Raw genomic sequence first — 17331 nt, 5'->3', positions numbered from 1 at the left:
AATGAACTCAACGAATTAATCGAAAATATTAATTTTCACTATATTAATTTAATGATTACGTGAATTTAATTATTACGAATTAAAAAAACACTTAAAGTGCGATGTAAAAGGTACTCGAATGCAAAGAGCACATTAAAAAGATAAATAATACAAAAACAATTCGTAATCTTATTTTCCTATTTCAAATGAATAAATCATGCGAAAAATTTACCTTGATGAAGGGTCGTCGTTTAAATGCGAATTAAATTTGCGAATCATATATGTATCAATCGTAGAGATTGAAGAATCATCTCCAATTTTTCTCGGTATAAGTACCTCTCGCAGCTCGAGGGATAATGATACAAGCGACCCGACCTGTTGCCATTGCGTCCTGCGTACTCGAACTTCGCCGCGCGAATGATAACAAGGTCGCGCGAACGTTAACTACGGAGCGCTGCGTCACCGAGTTCCGCGTAACAGTGATGTCGCTATTTATTTATACACGCACTCTATAACGAACGCGCATCAAATAATTGCCGTGTATGCTGTTGCGTGTTTCATTTTTCGTTTTGTGAATATTAAATCATTAATATCATCATCCAATACAACGACTCATTCTGTTCGATTCATAACATAGAATGCGTCGTATATAATATGCAGAGTAAGCTTGCTATAAGAAATAAAGTCCAGTTCTATAATTGTGTAAACATCATAGTTGTAAGTGGTTGTAGTTGTAAGAATTAATTAATCACAATATTCTCCTGTATCTCGAAAATGCAGCAGTCATTTTAATTCCATGTCTAAGAAAAAAAAACTGGCTTTGACTTACAGTGAGTGCAAAAAGTACTCATACAGAGAAAATATTTTTAAAAAATCTTGGTTTTAAAAAGTAAATTATTCAGTGAAAAATAAGTTATTCAATTGATCGAATCGATATCGATATGATGATTTCAACACCAATTTGATGTCAATTCGACGTTTAATTGACGTGCATTTCTTGTTAGATAATTAACAATTTATTCATAAGAAATAAAATAGACTATATGTTTTTTAAAATTATATGTATCAAAAAGATGTGTATTAATTATAGAAAATATCATCTGAAAAATAAGCGAAAATTAAAAATTCTATTGTTTGGACTAAAAACGTATTCATACAGTTAAGAAATTTAGCTTCTAGAATCAGGAACGAAACTCGTTTATTTATGTTAGAACAGAATATGTATAAAATTGTTAATTAATATTTATTTTTTATAAATAAAATTTTTATAAAAAATTTCCTTGTACGAATACTTTTTGCTCTTACTATATGTACAGTATGCAAATATCGTTCAACAGATTGAGTCGCGTTCAGACACAACAAGCAAGACTGCCGTATATGCCGATAAAAAGCGATATAGTGTTAGATGAAACGAGAAATCGTTCTCGGGAGAAAATTATTCAAATTGCCGATGAACTTTGAGACTCCGGCACAGAGCACTCTACTCTCCGTGTATTGTAACAAGTACGTAGAAACGAAGAGAAGTGCTACCTATGCACGAGAAGTCGAATAACTAGCGTAGAACATCGTGGGATCGTCTTCGTGCGACGAAGATTTCTCCACGATGTTTATAATTAAGCGGTGCGATCACTTAGCAACGAGAGAGAAAATAGTCGATTTAACGTCGCAGTGTACAATATTTGGGTCGTATAAATGCGAGAGGAAAAGATCTACATGACGGTTTCATCCTGTCGCAAAATACATTTCATTTCTCTCTCTTAGGCATGCATTCTCCTTGAATATACGCAGGTCCTGGAATAACGGTCATCGATGGAACCGGAAATAGGGGACTATCTCGCTGCGACGCGCTATCGTGGAAAGATCGCTGATTACAGTGATTAATCCTTAAGCGGACGCGCGACACTTAATTTGATTACGGACTATTCTTTCAGTATTGTTGCCATTGTTCGAGCTTGCACTTGCGAGTTCTAGCGTAAATAACGCTAGAAATTATGATAGCGCAGCGGAGTGCTATGAAATCAGTCCTAAATGTCCATGATTACTGAGCGTTGTTAAATTCTTTGAAAATTTGTTGTTTGTACAGCGTCTTATTTGGAGTAACATTAGTGTATATGCTAATTGACATTTGCCATAGCAGGAAACAGCATAATTTGTTGCTGAGAATAAAAGCTTAAATTAAAGACAATGTGCGAACCGAAACAGCAGTTAATCTTTAAAATTACTTAGCGATGCGAATCCTTCCGGTATCAGAACTTATGATAAATTAACGTTCATCTATTCGATCATTATTTCCAATCATTCGAATACCACTACGATTATTATCAAGGACAATTCTCAGACAACTCAGATTCTCAGGTGCGCACCTAAAGAAACAACTATATGAACGAGTCCATAAGGAAAGTAATACTGACGTTCAAATAAAAGACGAGGAGAAAAGGCGATTGCAGAAAGTGAGGATCGTCACCCTGAGGACATAAGACGAAACAGACGCGTCGATGGCTTTTCTAATATGTGGATATTATGAACTCGTCCAGAGCGGTCGGCAACCCGCGAGGAAAAAGGAAAAGGCAGTGCAATGAGATGGGAGAGCAAATCTGGCCAACGGAGATACATCCGTTTGTTTTAATCGCTAATCACCAATTATCCAGAAGCGTCCCGCGCTCAAAACTCCCAGAAACATTTTAACGAGCCGCCTTGTCGTTCGGGCTCGGAATTTCACTTTGGTCCGAAGCCCGATGGGCCTCGATTCCACTGCGCTCTCAACGACCGTCCATGCCATGGGTGTTCAGAATATATCTCTCGTCCTGTTCCGTAGTTCATCCTGTGGTCCATTCGCTCTGTCGTCCGCCTATCTCGCTTTGAACCATGTGCGTGTGTGTGTGTGCGTGCGCCCGTACCAATTAGTGCATACTTTGGCTCTCGGTGCTTAGGGATGCTGCTCTCTTGCCGCCGAAATCTACGGAATGATCCCCCCCATCCCAAACGGTCGAGAAATCTCGTTGGCAGGATTACTCGCTCCTGCGATTGATTCTCAAATGAAGGAAATGGCTTAAGATAACCGTGTTTCATTGAGATAACAAATAAAGATAATTAAGAAACCGAATGAAATTATCGCATATGTTTTTATTATTATTATTCATAAGATAAAATAGATATTATCTTTTTATATTTATATTGTGGATTTAAAGTTTCTAATGATACTACTCATGACGGATCTTCATGACTAATGATGTTAGAAGCGACAAAGTATATAAAAGTTCTTATAAAATATATTGAAATAAAAACATTCTTCAATAAAATATTTGCATTTGATAAAGTACATTTAAATTGAAAATTCTTCTTTTATTTTAGAATAGAAGAAACAAAATTATATTTATCTCAATTCGACGACTGTAGCTCTTGTTTCGTTTCCTATATATAGTTAGACATAATTAATAATTTCAAATATACTATTTATCAAATGTTAATTAGTTTTCAATATATTTTTAAATTTATTCCATTGATTTCAAATGTTATTTTATTAAAAAATACTCACATTTTAATACAGTTTATAATAATTTTCTTCATATATTTTCCTCGCTTCTGATGGCGTTACAATGCAAGCTGATTGTGTAGTGAGTTAATAACAAACATTTTTTTAACGGAAATTTTATAAAAACTTAATTACGACAAACGCATCTTTCTTATTCTGTTTTTTTTTAATTTTCAAATCAATGAGATGTAATCGTTGCGGATTCAAAGAACTAGCAGTACGTGAATCGCGCATTCTCTAAGCACACGTAGGCGTTTGTGAAATTATTCTTCCTAATGAGGAATATGGAAAGCATGAATTTGCGAGGGTGTCTTTCTCGCAGGTTTTCGTAACGGTTCTAGCAGCATCTTTCGCGCCGTCGACTTTAAGTATATACCACCTTAGGAGCTAGGTAATAACTGCCAGTGGAATTAGAAACGCCGAAGAGTCGCGCGGATAGTGGATGGGATGTACGTGACTGTAAATTGATAGGTTTTTTCCTCATTCGCACATCGATGACGGTATATGCGTGCACGCGGAAGAATTAAGCTGATCAAGGTGGTATTTAAAATCCAATCTTCGCATTGAGAAAACATTTTGTACGCGACATCGATTAAATTAATCTTCTTTGATTATTATCTCTCATGTTTCTTTCAATAAAATTTCAATTTGTTCCATACTTAAAATTCAGAGAAACGATCAGCGAATGAGACTCTCTCTGCGTTGGTGTCGAAGCAACACGAATAAATTTGTATGTGATTCGAATTATTATACTGATCACGTTGAAATAAACCGCGATTCTACTGTTATTTTCCATCTGTCAACCATCCATTATATATATATTTTTAAACCTCCAAATATTTTCGGCAAAAAATTTTACTGTTGTATATAATATTGTCCGGACATTCAAAACTTTCGCTACAAAATTATTTCAACTATTTCGACGAAAATCTCAACAATTCGAAATTTATCTTAATCATACAGATACGATTCAATTCTCCACAAGAAAAGCCGCGAGTACATCATGTCCTGTTTCGGCGGTCACAACGAGCAGATCTACCTACTCGAGATATTGATCGATAAATTGATACTAACGCCCGATAAAATCAAAGTCATCGGCGAATACCCTATCGTGATCAAGATCAAACTTTTAGACTTTCCCGTGTTTGAGTTCACGCGAGACGACTGGGACGCATCAAAGCGTAATCAAGAAATGCGTTTTATGGTTGGTAAATGCTGCCTATTTGTCAAGCGACCGCGAGATTTGGTCCAAGAATTACGCTCGTCGAGATTTAAGCTCGGTGTGTTTCGCGCAAACGAGACTTATCCCACGGCGGAGGCCGAATTGACTCTGCCAGGCTGCTTGTGTGATCAGATCTCCATGCTCGATAATGATTCACAAAATCAACCAAAACCGTTTATAATGAAGAAAGGCATCAATCTCGTAGATCCAGGCAAAGAGCCGTCTGGCACCCTGCATTTGGAATTCATCGTCGTATGCCTCGGACGTATCTTCAAGACACTCTACGAGTTGCGGCCTAAATCTTCCGTTTCCGGCGAGCAGGACAAAGAACGGGAGATCCGCGTGACGCGATTTATACCGCCCGAGTTTCTTGATAAGACAAAGGATGTGATATTGCAGGAGATTACTCCGGAAGTTAAAAAACCGAAAGCTAAAAAACCGAAAGCAAAGAAACCAAAGAAAGATAAAAAAAAGAAGAAGTAATTTCTGTAAATGTTTTCCAAGAACTCTGAAGTGCGACTTCTTACATTCATCAAATAATTATTTTCGATTTCGTCGTTATGGCAACTATTTGACAACTAGAAATGTCAATTGACCTGTTGATGCGCGCGCGAAGAGATTGTTCGATTTTAGACCCGAAATGCTCTCAAAATTAATGGCACAATCCGTACAGACACATCGTGTCTGTTAACATTAATCCGAAGTCACTTTCTAAATTTGTCGTGTGGCTGACAACTTGCATGTATCTTCATTTCTGCGTTTGATCCATCCGAAATGGCCTTGAAGAAAAATATGTCAATATTAGAAGGAGAACAATTGTACATGCTTGAAATTCTTATTGGTCACCTAAATCTATGTTCCGAAAAGACTGTTAGTAATGAAGGGTGTGATTTGATGATACGTATAAGTTTCGTCGATCTTAAACCTATTGACATCATCGCTCAAAAATCAATTAAGATTAATGACGGAAGAACCAGGAGTAAGGAAAATGGATTTTTTAATGAGTACATCAGTTGCGAAGGCAAAACATGTCTGCTCGTTCGGACACCGAGCAATTTAATACAATCTGTAAAATCGACTCCTCTAAGCATCGAAGTGTATAGGATTTCTCTCGAGGAAGATCATAATTCGCGAGATGATGCTAGATTCGTTCTCTTTTGCGCAGCAACGGCATTTTTGCCAAAAAGTTTTTGCGATCACATAACTGCGGCCAAGAACAAGATAGATGGACTATCAAAATCATACGTGTTGACAAAAATTTATACTTTGACCGATGAACATGGGAATCCGTGCGGTTCTATATCCATGGGCACGAGGCTGTCGTGTTTTGGAAGCTCCATTATAAATCATCTTATGCTTCGCGAAAAGTCATTCATACTTCGAGGATTTCCTCTCGGTTGGAAGCTTTCTTGCACGAAACTATCCGATAAAAGTGAAAACAACGAGAGATACATGAAAAAATGTGACAACAATACATCATTATTGTACAAAATTCTCGATCCTACATATTCAAAATTATACAACCAGGATGATCGTACAGAGACAGAATCTGTATTGACGAGACCAGAATCGTCATTTCACATATCAATGAATCAGCCAGGATTCGAAAAATTAACGAGCACCGAGAAATTAAACAATCACAAGTACCATGGTTTAATTTACGAGATCTATCATAACGAGCCGACTTGTTCGTGTCTACCGACAGATCGATCGACACATCCAATGTGTCGTTTCGGATGTGTCCGTTCTTGTTGTATGTCTTTAAGAAATCCCGATTCTCTTAAAAAGTTTCCATCGCTCGCTACGCTTGCTTCCGATAATTTTTATTTAAAATCAGATATGGAGCAAAACGTGACCTGTCATGATTCTCCGAGGCTAAGAGGTGGTGAAGATACAGAAGATAATTATTTAAATAACAAAGCTTCATGGGACGAAGGATACACGTGGCATGATAATGATATTAATTTAAAAAATCGTATAATGGGTGGAAGTGATTATGACGCATCAGCCCGTGCGCTTTCCGAAGCACCGACTGTTATGTATGAAGAGAGCAAGAGAACGGGCGTTAATTTACCATTCAGTTCTCAATCAAGAACAGCAGATGGAATTAAAGGGCCAGACTGCACTTGTCCAGGGAATGTTTCGTTGCCTTGGAAAACAAATGCGCCTAGATGCTCGAAAAAACCGTGTGTGGGTGCAGATTGTATGATTCGCGCCTTCAAAGAGGTCCAAGAATTCGTGGATTCTCTCGGTAAGGTGCCAGGTATGAAGGGTCTTGGCTTGATGGATCCATCTGAAAGTCCTTATTTCGGCCGAGACATACAGTGGGATTACACCGTTCAAGAAATACCAAGCGAGAAAAAACGAGGATATCCCATTTCAGCATCGCCAGTACCAACAGTTCAGTGTCCCGCACCTTGCAATACACAAATTGGTAAACCCATCGCTAGTACTCTCTCCGCACCTTACGTTGCATCTTCCATAATGACAGCAGTTCCAGGACGCTCTGGTGTTGTACGCGAGGCGATACCGTCGTTACCGGAAACGACGTCACTCCTAGTCGCCGGCAAGCTATCAAAAAAGAAAGAGGACAAAAAGGAAGAGAAATTGGAAAAGCAGAAGGAGTTGGATGTTACAACCTCCGCGCCACTAAACGCGATCGACGTTGGTCCTTGCGGTGAACCGAAATGCAAATCTCGCCGGAAGAAAAAGTATAATAATCAAACAATGTGCGACAATGAGGTATCAGAGACAAAGCCAATACAGACATTATTGCCTGGTACCATTGCTGCGAAGGCTGTTGGCAAATTAGTCGAAAAGGGACGATATCCGAAGGGTAAGCCAGGTCCGAGTGGTGATCGTGATAGGGGTCCTATCAAGGTCAGCAAACGAGTGATGCGATACGTTTATTCTATTGGCGACGTTTATCCTGGGACTAATTACGGTCATAAGAATTGCATCGATCCACGATTTAGGGTGCCGGCTAACATGGGCTGGCTGTGGAATACGACAGCAACGGCAGGCAAATTCAAGCCGCGAATCGGCTGGAGGCCAGGCGCGATCGGACGTTACGTGAATGAAATGCTGAAGGAAGCAAAGGGAGCTACTATGGAGGATTATCGGGCAAAGTCAATACCCTCGCGCGATAGCTTGCGACGCGGCAAAGTGTACAAAAGCATAAGCTATGTGTCGCAAGTGAAGAAGGAGAGTGAAGAGGACGCGGAACCGCCACCGACCCTGCACATTCACCGTAAGGATGGCACATACTACGTGACAATGTATCCGATCAGGCAGGAGACGACCGCGGAGGTATCGCAGCTAGAGGAACCGATGAAGCCGCTGCAATTCAAGATAGTGCGCAACAAGGATGATACCTCCGTCGCATCGAGCTCCACGGCGTCAGACATGGAAATCGAATTCTCGCCGCCGGCAGCGGTCAACAGGTACCGCAAGAAGCCTGACGTGATTCACGTGGACACCCAGGTCAGGCAGCAGGAGATTCTCAATGCGTTCAAGGTGACGGACGACACGCAGAAGACGAAGGAGAAGAAAGGCAAGAGGGAAAGGAAAGCGAAAAAATAACGAAACTATCTTCCCTTTTCTTCTCCCTTCGCTCATTAAACCCCCAGCACGATCACATGAAAGAGAAGCAGCTTTATCGAAGGTTTGTATCTCACCGAAAATTTAAGTGCAGTGCACGTTCTGGCGACCGGTTATGTTATCCCGATCCTAATTTTACACGACGCGTTAAATTCGATTACGTGCAACCCATACTTTTCGTAAGTTCAGTCGGCTAATTGCGAGAATAATTTGTGAAGAAAACGCAATTATATCCTTTGTAAATTTAATATCTCTAGCTAAAATGACCGATATTATTTAAAGAGATGGAAAGAGAAATTATTAACTGAGTAATATTTACTTCTAATCTTTTCCAACTCGTCGCGATAAATTAGTTCATTTGAAAGATTTATTATTCTTATTGTGCAAAAAACAGCATGTGTTTAACATCGCATTCGAGATAATTTCAGATAGTGTCTATGCAATTATATAGAGCGTTATCTCAGTCAATGCATCGTGTATTTAAATCCAGTCTATTAAATATTATTTACGGAATTTATATCGAGTCAAAAGTTGAAAAACATGTAATAGGATAACAAGTTTTATGCAGGTTATGCACGTTTCTATTAATGTAGATTAATTTTAATCTCGATTCAATTTACTTTTTATTCTTTTCTAATTCTTGCAATTAGATAACTAAAAAAAAAGATAAAAAGTATCTAATTATTAATCCAAGATTAAACATTAATTGAGCTTGTAAATAATAATGTTTCTATATTGGTAGCAACAGGTTGGTAGGATATTAGACAAGTTTGCATTAATAAAGTCAGATTGATCACACCGGATTGAAGGCATAAGTCACGTTATCGAAATACTCGAAATATATATAATTCGTTCCACTTGTACGGTGAAGTACGTTTGGATAGAATATAGATACTTGCGTTTGATTTGATACTGTGAGCGACATCTGTGGACGGTGTAGCTTCTTTACACGTGTATAAAGTTTCTTATCTTATCAACGGGAGTTAAGATTAAGGGAAAGGTCTACTCGGTACTTCGTACTCCCGGTATTTTGACAGGAGATGAATGTCACAACACAGGATGAGAGGAATCAGATTGCGCGTAAGAAGATGCTTGACCTGCACGAAGTCCGCGTGGGAAAAGTTCCACAGGATTCGCCGTGGTTAAGAAGCATTCGCTTGCACTACGTCCATAATGGTCAGTCTAAGAATTGGGATGTGATAACGATGCACGACAGCGTGTGTATAATTGTCTTCAATGTAAGTCGAAGGAAGCTCGTATTCGTTAGACAATTCCGGCCAGCAGTGTATTACGCATCTCAATCGGAGAAGCAAGAGACGATCGATGTCAAGTGTTATCCTGCGACACTGGGGATAACTTTGGAACTCTGCGCTGGTATTGTGGATAAGAATAAATCTCTCGTCGAGATCGCAAGGGAAGAGTTGAAGGAAGAGTGTGGTTACGAAGTACCCACTTCATCATTTAAACAAATTCTTACCTATCTGTAAGTCTGAAATATACTTACTGTGCTCTAGTCACATGACTTTTGTTATTATGTAATAGATAAAGCTATTTATTAAGTTTAGAAGTAAGAGTAGAGAGATATTTCTATACGTACAACTTGCTCTGAATAAAATAAACTATGTCTAGAATATTTAAGTATTAAAAAAATGTAATTTTATGTTTTCTAGATCTAGTGCTTCTGCTAATGCAAAGCAAACTCTTTTCTATGTAGAAGTCACCGATGACATGAAGATATATCCTGGTAAGTTCAATTGTAAAAAGCTTTTCTTAAAGCAATATTTTTTCAAGTAGTTTCAAAGAATATTTTTTCATAACATAATCGATATAAACTCTCTTTCAAATATATAACAAAATTTTTAATCCAGTTTGAATCTTTCTCATTGTCAAAGGTGGTGGTGATGAGTCCGAAGGTGAAGTCATAGAAGTAGTGGAATTAAGCATTCCTGAATTGAAGGATTATATGAGCACCAAAGAAGTATCAAGTCCCTCCAGCTTCCTCCACGGTGTGTCTTGGTTTCTACTTAATAAATCTGAGTACTGTTAATTAGAATAAAGCTAAATTTATCTTGCTCGGGACTCTAAAATAAATTAAAGAATGGCAAATTAATTGCAAGTAAAAACGAAAATGCTGTTATTTAATCGCATTTATTTACAAATAGAGCATTTATACACAAGCAATGAGATAGTTACACAATTTAAGTTATACAAAATTACAAGGAGACTGATTTCAATTAGTATTCAGTTCATCCTTTGTGAATTGAGAGCTAACCCATGCAAGACCCCATTTTAAATTTGTCAGTAGGAACTTTAAGGCCTTGGTCCATTGTTCTTCCGAATTGAATTGTATTCTAAAAAAGGAAAAAAGAAAGATTAAATATTTCTTGTATTATAGATAAATTTTTCATGTATAAATTAAGTTGAAGATTTATTAACACTCAAACATACTTTATAGAATAAGAGTTGCCTGTTGCGGAATCTTCAATTTTACCTCGATCCATTCTATATGGCAGACAAAATTCACTGTCTCCTTTTTCTACTTGTTCTTTAAATTGTTGCAAACAATCCAGAAATGCTACCATAGCTGCATCAAATTTTGTGTCCCATAAAAATTTAAATCCTCCACTTCCATATAGTGGAAGTTCTTTATTTTGATCCAAAGCCTCAATATAACTGTGATTGCCAAACGGCACTAAACGAAAACGCTTAAATGTTAAATTCATTTTGCGTGCAAGAGCCACTAGTAAAAGAGTTGTTTGTCCCCATGCGGCATTTATCTCGCTCCAATCCACTGGTGCGCTCGGTAATCGTCCTAATCGAAATGAATTTATAGTTCCAAAGTGACCTGAATGCCAGATGTGAAATGTGGCGTTAAAAACATTCGTTTTCTTCAGCCTTTCGAGTTGCGAAGCTGCATATGCCAGTTGATTATCCAGACTGCGAGACAAAAAATTCAATTTTTCAATTTTTATTTTAATATTAGGTGTAGTAAAAAGAAATCCATTATTTTTGCATGAAATTGAATGGAAAAATAATGGATTTCTTTTTACTACACCCAATATAATAAAAATAAAAATATTAATAAACAATTGTTTTACTTGAAAAACAACAATATTTATTAAGTATGCTTTGGGATATTTTTTTTTACCTGCGACATTCATCGTCAGCTAACATGAGATCTCTTCTGTGTTTTGAATATTCTTTCCAATATCTGTCCTCCTCACTTTGCAATCTCTCCTTTTCTCTTTCTTGTTCCGCTATGGCATTCCTAGTAGCTATTTCTTCTTTTCTCAATGCCTCCAATTCCCTTATCAATCTTTCTTCTTCGGCCTTTACGTCCTGTAATTCTTTTGTGAGATTCTCCATTTCTACATCTTCATGTCCCTGATATTGTTGCTCAATTTCTAATTTCTTTAGGTATTCATTATAATCTGACCACTCTCCTTCTGTCATTCGTAATTGTTGATCCATTAATAGCAAAAGGCTATCTGTACATTCATCGCAAAGTGGATGATCTGCTGAACTGCTACTGCTAAGAATATCAAATAACGTTGCTCGTACCTAGAAAAATACATATCAATTTGTAGCTACAGTTAAGATTTTTTTAATTATCTGTATACCTTTAAATGATGACTTAAGCTTTCCGTTTCACCAGAATCACCAACCAACATAAATCCATTTGTACCATTTCCTGATTCAGTCAATCTGAATGGTGGAACCAAGTGCTCTATACTGTCACTTTGAGGTTCCAATTCTCCGACAACTTGTTGTTGTATAGGAACTACAATGAATTAATAATTCACAAAATTAGCTATACTAGATAATTTATAATAAATTAAGTAATTATACTTGTATTCTGTTGTTAGACATTTAAACATATACAATTAACAGCTAATATAATTTCTTTTTGTATATTGAGTGACAGTGCATGTAAAGTTTAGATAGATGTATTATGTAAAAATCATTGTTTACACACATAGGTGCACAATGCTAGCTGCATTTATCAATAGAGTTTGTGCTTGCTTTAAAATTATTAGGAAACGTCAGATTATTCAGAGTATTCTTGAAAATATAGATTAGCACGTCACACGTTAGTCATAAGCATCCAGTGCATATACAAAAGCGTTATCAACACGAAGGTATCAAGTGGGGCAATTGGATCAGTGATGAATATCCAAGTCGCCAGTAGAAAATAGAAATTACCTACGTGAGAGTTCTGCTAGGGTGTGCTCCCCAAGGTGATCGAAACTCGAGTCTAATTTCAACGGTTGCAGACACCGTTGGCATGCGAAACTGACATTTGTCTTTAAGTCTACCATATCGTGTACGTCGCTTATCGAAGAAAGCTGCTCCGTACAACCTGTCCGTGCGCGTCGTTATTTACGAATACCAACGAATACGCGTCTGCTGCTGTCTACGACGCTGAGGTCAGCTGATGGTGCCTTGTCGAGCAACCATCAGTTGGCGCTGTTATATCAGCATCGTGTCGATACCTCTTTTTTTATCATACATCATATACTTTTATCACTTTAATATAGTATATGAGAACTATTATATTACGCGAAAGGGAATCAATAAATGAAATAAACATTTATAATATATTTTTGTAATAGACGCATTTTCTATTTTTCTAATTTTCTAAATTTATCGATAGATATAATTATTCTTGTTATCTATTGTCGGTAATAATGTCATATTTCTATAGCTACATATATATTTGATCCATTAAATGAGATATTTGTAATATATTTGGAAAGTCTATCAATTAAATATTATTATAGATGGAGAACACGATAATTCTGAAATGAAGTGAATAATATTAAATAAAAACCACTAATTATATGTACGGGAGTATATTGAAAAGTGCGCTTTCTAAATTTACGTGCGCCATCTATGATGAGTGCACCAATATGTAAAGTTACATTTTGATAGATTTGAAATTGCCAATTGTTAATCGCGCGCGCAACGGCTGATAGATCCGCGATGAAACTGCTCCGCATTTTCCGTGTTGCGTTCGTTTGCGTCCGAGAGCGGTTTTCGTGCTCGTGTCGCGAATGCATGTTGCAAAGTCGGATGTTGCAAGTGTTCGTAAAACACTTGAACGCGATCGTTGTTATATGCCAGTATCGCGATTTTCGATACCGCGTTTGTGCGTTTAGAAGGAACGGCCATTTGTCAATACCTACGCCATATTTGTCACTTCTCATCAAATTCATTCGAAAATATGAGTTGTCGTACAATCATTCCAGGGTATGTGCTTATCGTTTTTTAGTGTTTTTGTAATACGGAAAATTTATTTTGAAATATCAGTTCTTTGCATCCACGATCGTCACTTATATGTTTGTTCTGTTAAAGGTGCGAAATCGCCGTAGTTAATAATTTGCAATATTAAGTAAAAATTGATCGATGAAACTAAATATATACTGAATGAAAAAAAACGTCATATTTGGATAAAGTGATTCTTCGTGCCTGATACTTTTTGTGAATATAATTTTCAGTTCAAGCTGTATACCGATTAATTATTAATTTCTTGAAATACAATCCTAAATTGCAGTTGGAGTAGTAATATTACAATGGCATGCAATTTAATATTATTGTTGCAAATAAGCATATTTGTTAGAAAGCTATTAATGATGCTAATATACATCATAAAAACTTATATATAACTTAAATAAATTATTGCGAGAAATATTACTTTAGTTGATTTAAAACACAAAAGGCATCTCTTGTTAGTTAACGATGAATGTCGCAATTAAATAAAATATCCCAAAATATATAGGTAAACATTATTTTTTGTATTGAAAATGTATAATATAACAATCATATTACTGATAATTTAAAAATGGATCTGTTAAGATATGTGTTAAATTTATATTTTTTATATTAATTAAATATATGTAAAAGTAAAAAGTTTATATTTTTTTCTTTAAAAATTAAAAAATTGTTTTGTACAATTTTTGCATCTATAAGTCGATGCATGTTATTGTGATGTTACCGACTATCGACAGTTTTTAAAATTATTTTTTAAATCTTACTTGATAATAACAAAATTTTATTGTATGGAGAATTGATATCTAATAATAATTTTACTAATGATCATATGTAATAGTTTAACTGAACACTAAAAGAAACGTTTATATTATCATTTAAAGGTAAAAGTTTATGTAATATTTTTAATATGATTAGTTTGTCTAAATTTATTATATCTAACAAAAAATAAATATTTTATATAAGTAATTATTGATATATTTAAAATTAATTTTTTCAGGAGACTGAAAATCTTCGGGCTATTGAGCTATTTTTGAGTTACACAGAGGGTGCTCGGTGAGTACCAATTAAATGCTGCACTCTGGCGGTGATTTTAGCTTTAGCACTAGCAAATCTATTTCTCAATTTATTTAATTTTTTACTATTCAATTTATATATTTTATTACTTTAGAATGGCTCTTTTATACAAAAATATTCTATATTAAAACAAATTTATCTAAAAAGATATTTGTGAATTATATATTTTTATGAAACTTATTATTACTTGTGAAACAAGTGATAATTTATTTCTTAATTAAAAAGATTCTTTTCAACATAATTGCTCATATCGTAGATAATTTAAAATATCGCAGAAAAAATTTATTTTAACATATATACTTTCTTTGTCTAATTAATGTAAATAAATTTTCCTGAAATCTAAACAAAAATATGTTGCAGTTATAGATTTACTTGTGCTATTATTTGCATGATTCAATCAAAGATTACGTTGCATCTTAAATATGCATCGTTATAAATACACGTCAGAAATCCTCTCTTGCTTAACTTTAAATTTTATATGACGTGCGAAAGAATTACTTCCCAATGACAAAGAGCACGATGGAACTTTATATTTATTTGACGGCCGGTAGCTAGCACCAATGCCACCAATTGCCATGTACAAGTTTATGTTAATGTTGACGAGCATTTTAAGCGATATTTCGTCACGTATGCATAAATATCGAGTGGCTGCCAAGAATCAACAGGTGGCAGCTCGTTTCTGTTTCTTCGCTCGTGCTCTCGCTCGCGCGATATAACTTGAGTTTCACGCGTATTCATCACCCGACGCCCATTAGCCAGTGCGCAATAACAATCGGCGTTTTCCAAATGTAATCGCGTCAAGCTTACTTCTCTAATAACGGCTACGACCTCCATCGCTTTCTTGTCTACCGCCGATGAATTATTATGCGAGAGCTTTTTACCGGTGCGCTTTCTACCGCTCTGTACACCGGAGAAGCGCAACGAATCGCCGACTCACAAGCACGTCGCTCACCCGCGATCTACCTCTTCGCGGTTCTCTCTTTCTCTTATAAATGTTGCCTGGGATTTAATATAAAACTAAAAAGGTATTTAATAAACCAGAATCCTACTCGGAATATCGCTCTCAGAGCGATCTCACCGGGAATTAAATTTTAAGATAAAAAGAGGAAAACAATTTTAAATATGTGTGACTATCAGCTCAATTTTTTAGCTATGCATCTTGAAATTCGTTATAGAAAAAGAATATTTAATAAATCTGATTTTTTCTATGAATTTTAAAATTTGTTTAACTTTAAGCTTTGAAATAAGAAAAAAAGGCATAGTACTAAAGTATTTTTATTCGATGGTTTTTTTCAATTCAATAGTACAAAACGACATCATATTACAACTAAGAGGTTATATCGAATAAAAAAATAACATTGATTCCTTGGTACGATTGTATTAATTAATCATCGTGTAAGGCTTATTCCATTACTGTTTCTGCTGACTACAGTATACTTGCTAAAGAAACTAATGCAAATTGCATTAGGAAGTTTAATTACTTATCGGGAGCGAGTTTCGCACATCGGTGCGGACGAGCGAAGATAAATCTGCAAGGGTACCCTTGCATTAGCGTGCATATTTGTCATGCATCATGCACTCGAGTATTCTTGCAACGCCTCGCGGCCTGCAACTTAGTTACAAACGTGATTGCATTGGTAAGCAACGAATACGTGAGACGAACAAACCACATCCTGTAGTTAATAATACACTATATTTCCGCTTAGCAATACATTACAAATATATGCTCTATACATGCGCTAGTCTTATAATTTACCGTTTCTTATAAGATTTGTGTCAAATTAATATACTTGATATTAGTTTCAAATTACGTAATTTGATATATATTTTATAACTTCAAGATAACACAAAGAATATTTTAACGTATAATACTATAATTCGTAGGACTCGCTCATAAAATTTAAATTTTTATTTATTGTTACTGCCATTATAACTTTTCACCATTTTCTGCTACATTGAATTTTTGAAGAAATCAAGCGAGTCCTTCCTTTTGATTGTCAAAGACCTCCGTTCTCTATGCTCTATGTAAATTATTCTACCACGTATCCATTTATGCAAATTAAAATATTCGTGATAGTGTACATACGAGTATGTGTAAAATGTATGTATAAAAGACGCAAAAGAGAAAGATCGATTAAGCATTGATCGATCAGACGGGAGCGAGATCCATCGATTGTTCTGACCATCGTGTTGCACGAAATCGTGGATGGAAATCGAAGCGGTTGAAACGAAGAGCGGGAGTGCGTGCGTTACACGTGCAACTTTGGAGAGGGTATAGCTCGTCGGTGAAGAGGTCGGTGCGGATTGCGGAGGGAAAGTTGAAGAAGGGTGGGCGGCGACCGCTTGGATCGGAGGAGTGCCGTAGGGGCCGACGCGAACGAAATCCGTTGAGTTTGAGCCGAGCTGAGTGAAGCGCGGGCGTCACGACGACATCGGTTGGCGTCGCGGCTGGCCTCCGCCAATCCGTCCCTCAGCGGCCATGTTGGCCGTGTACCTGGGGCGGAGCACTGAGTGCCTGCTCGTTCTCTCCATCCTTGTCACGTGTTTCACGCTCGAGCTCCTCTCGCCTCCTCCTCTTCCTTCTCCTCCTCCTCTTCCTCCTCCTTCTCCTTCTTCTCCTCCTCCTTCTCCTCCTCTTCTTCTTCCTCCATCG

General features: G+C 36.6%; 3 protein-coding genes across 3 annotated transcripts; 2 read left to right on the top strand and 1 right to left on the bottom strand.

Moving 5' to 3' along the window:
• The first annotated feature begins 4514 nt into the window (after positions 1 to 4514).
• On the top strand, positions 4515 to 8315 carry LOC105618392. Its single transcript, XM_012199934.1, has 2 exons — positions 4515 to 4948; positions 6017 to 8315. The coding sequence occupies exons 1-2, from the start codon at positions 4515 to 4517 to the stop codon at positions 8313 to 8315; spliced, it is 2733 nt and encodes a 910-aa protein (XP_012055324.1).
• Positions 8316 to 9373: 1058 nt separating this feature from the next.
• Positions 9374 to 10380, top strand: LOC105618181 (uridine diphosphate glucose pyrophosphatase-like). Its single transcript, XM_012199722.1, has 3 exons — positions 9374 to 9816; positions 10004 to 10077; positions 10226 to 10380. Exons 1-3 carry the CDS (start codon positions 9374 to 9376, stop codon positions 10378 to 10380), a joined length of 672 nt encoding a protein of 223 aa, XP_012055112.1.
• A 183-nt stretch (positions 10381 to 10563) lies between these two features.
• On the bottom strand, positions 10564 to 12652 carry LOC105618180 (beclin-1-like protein). Its single transcript, XM_012199721.1, has 5 exons — positions 12541 to 12652; positions 11954 to 12114; positions 11482 to 11894; positions 10782 to 11270; positions 10564 to 10684 (listed from the first exon to the last, which is right to left on the bottom strand). Exons 1-5 carry the CDS (start codon positions 12650 to 12652, stop codon positions 10564 to 10566), a joined length of 1296 nt encoding a protein of 431 aa, XP_012055111.1.
• Between the last annotated feature and the right edge of the window lie 4679 nt (positions 12653 to 17331).

This window comes from Atta cephalotes, assembly GCF_000143395.1.
Source record: "Atta cephalotes unplaced genomic scaffold scaffold00016, whole genome shotgun sequence".
NCBI classification, from domain to species: domain Eukaryota; kingdom Metazoa; phylum Arthropoda; class Insecta; order Hymenoptera; family Formicidae; genus Atta; species Atta cephalotes.
The sequence above is the reverse complement of the archived record's forward strand: the minus strand, read 5'-3'. Positions and strand labels throughout refer to the sequence as shown.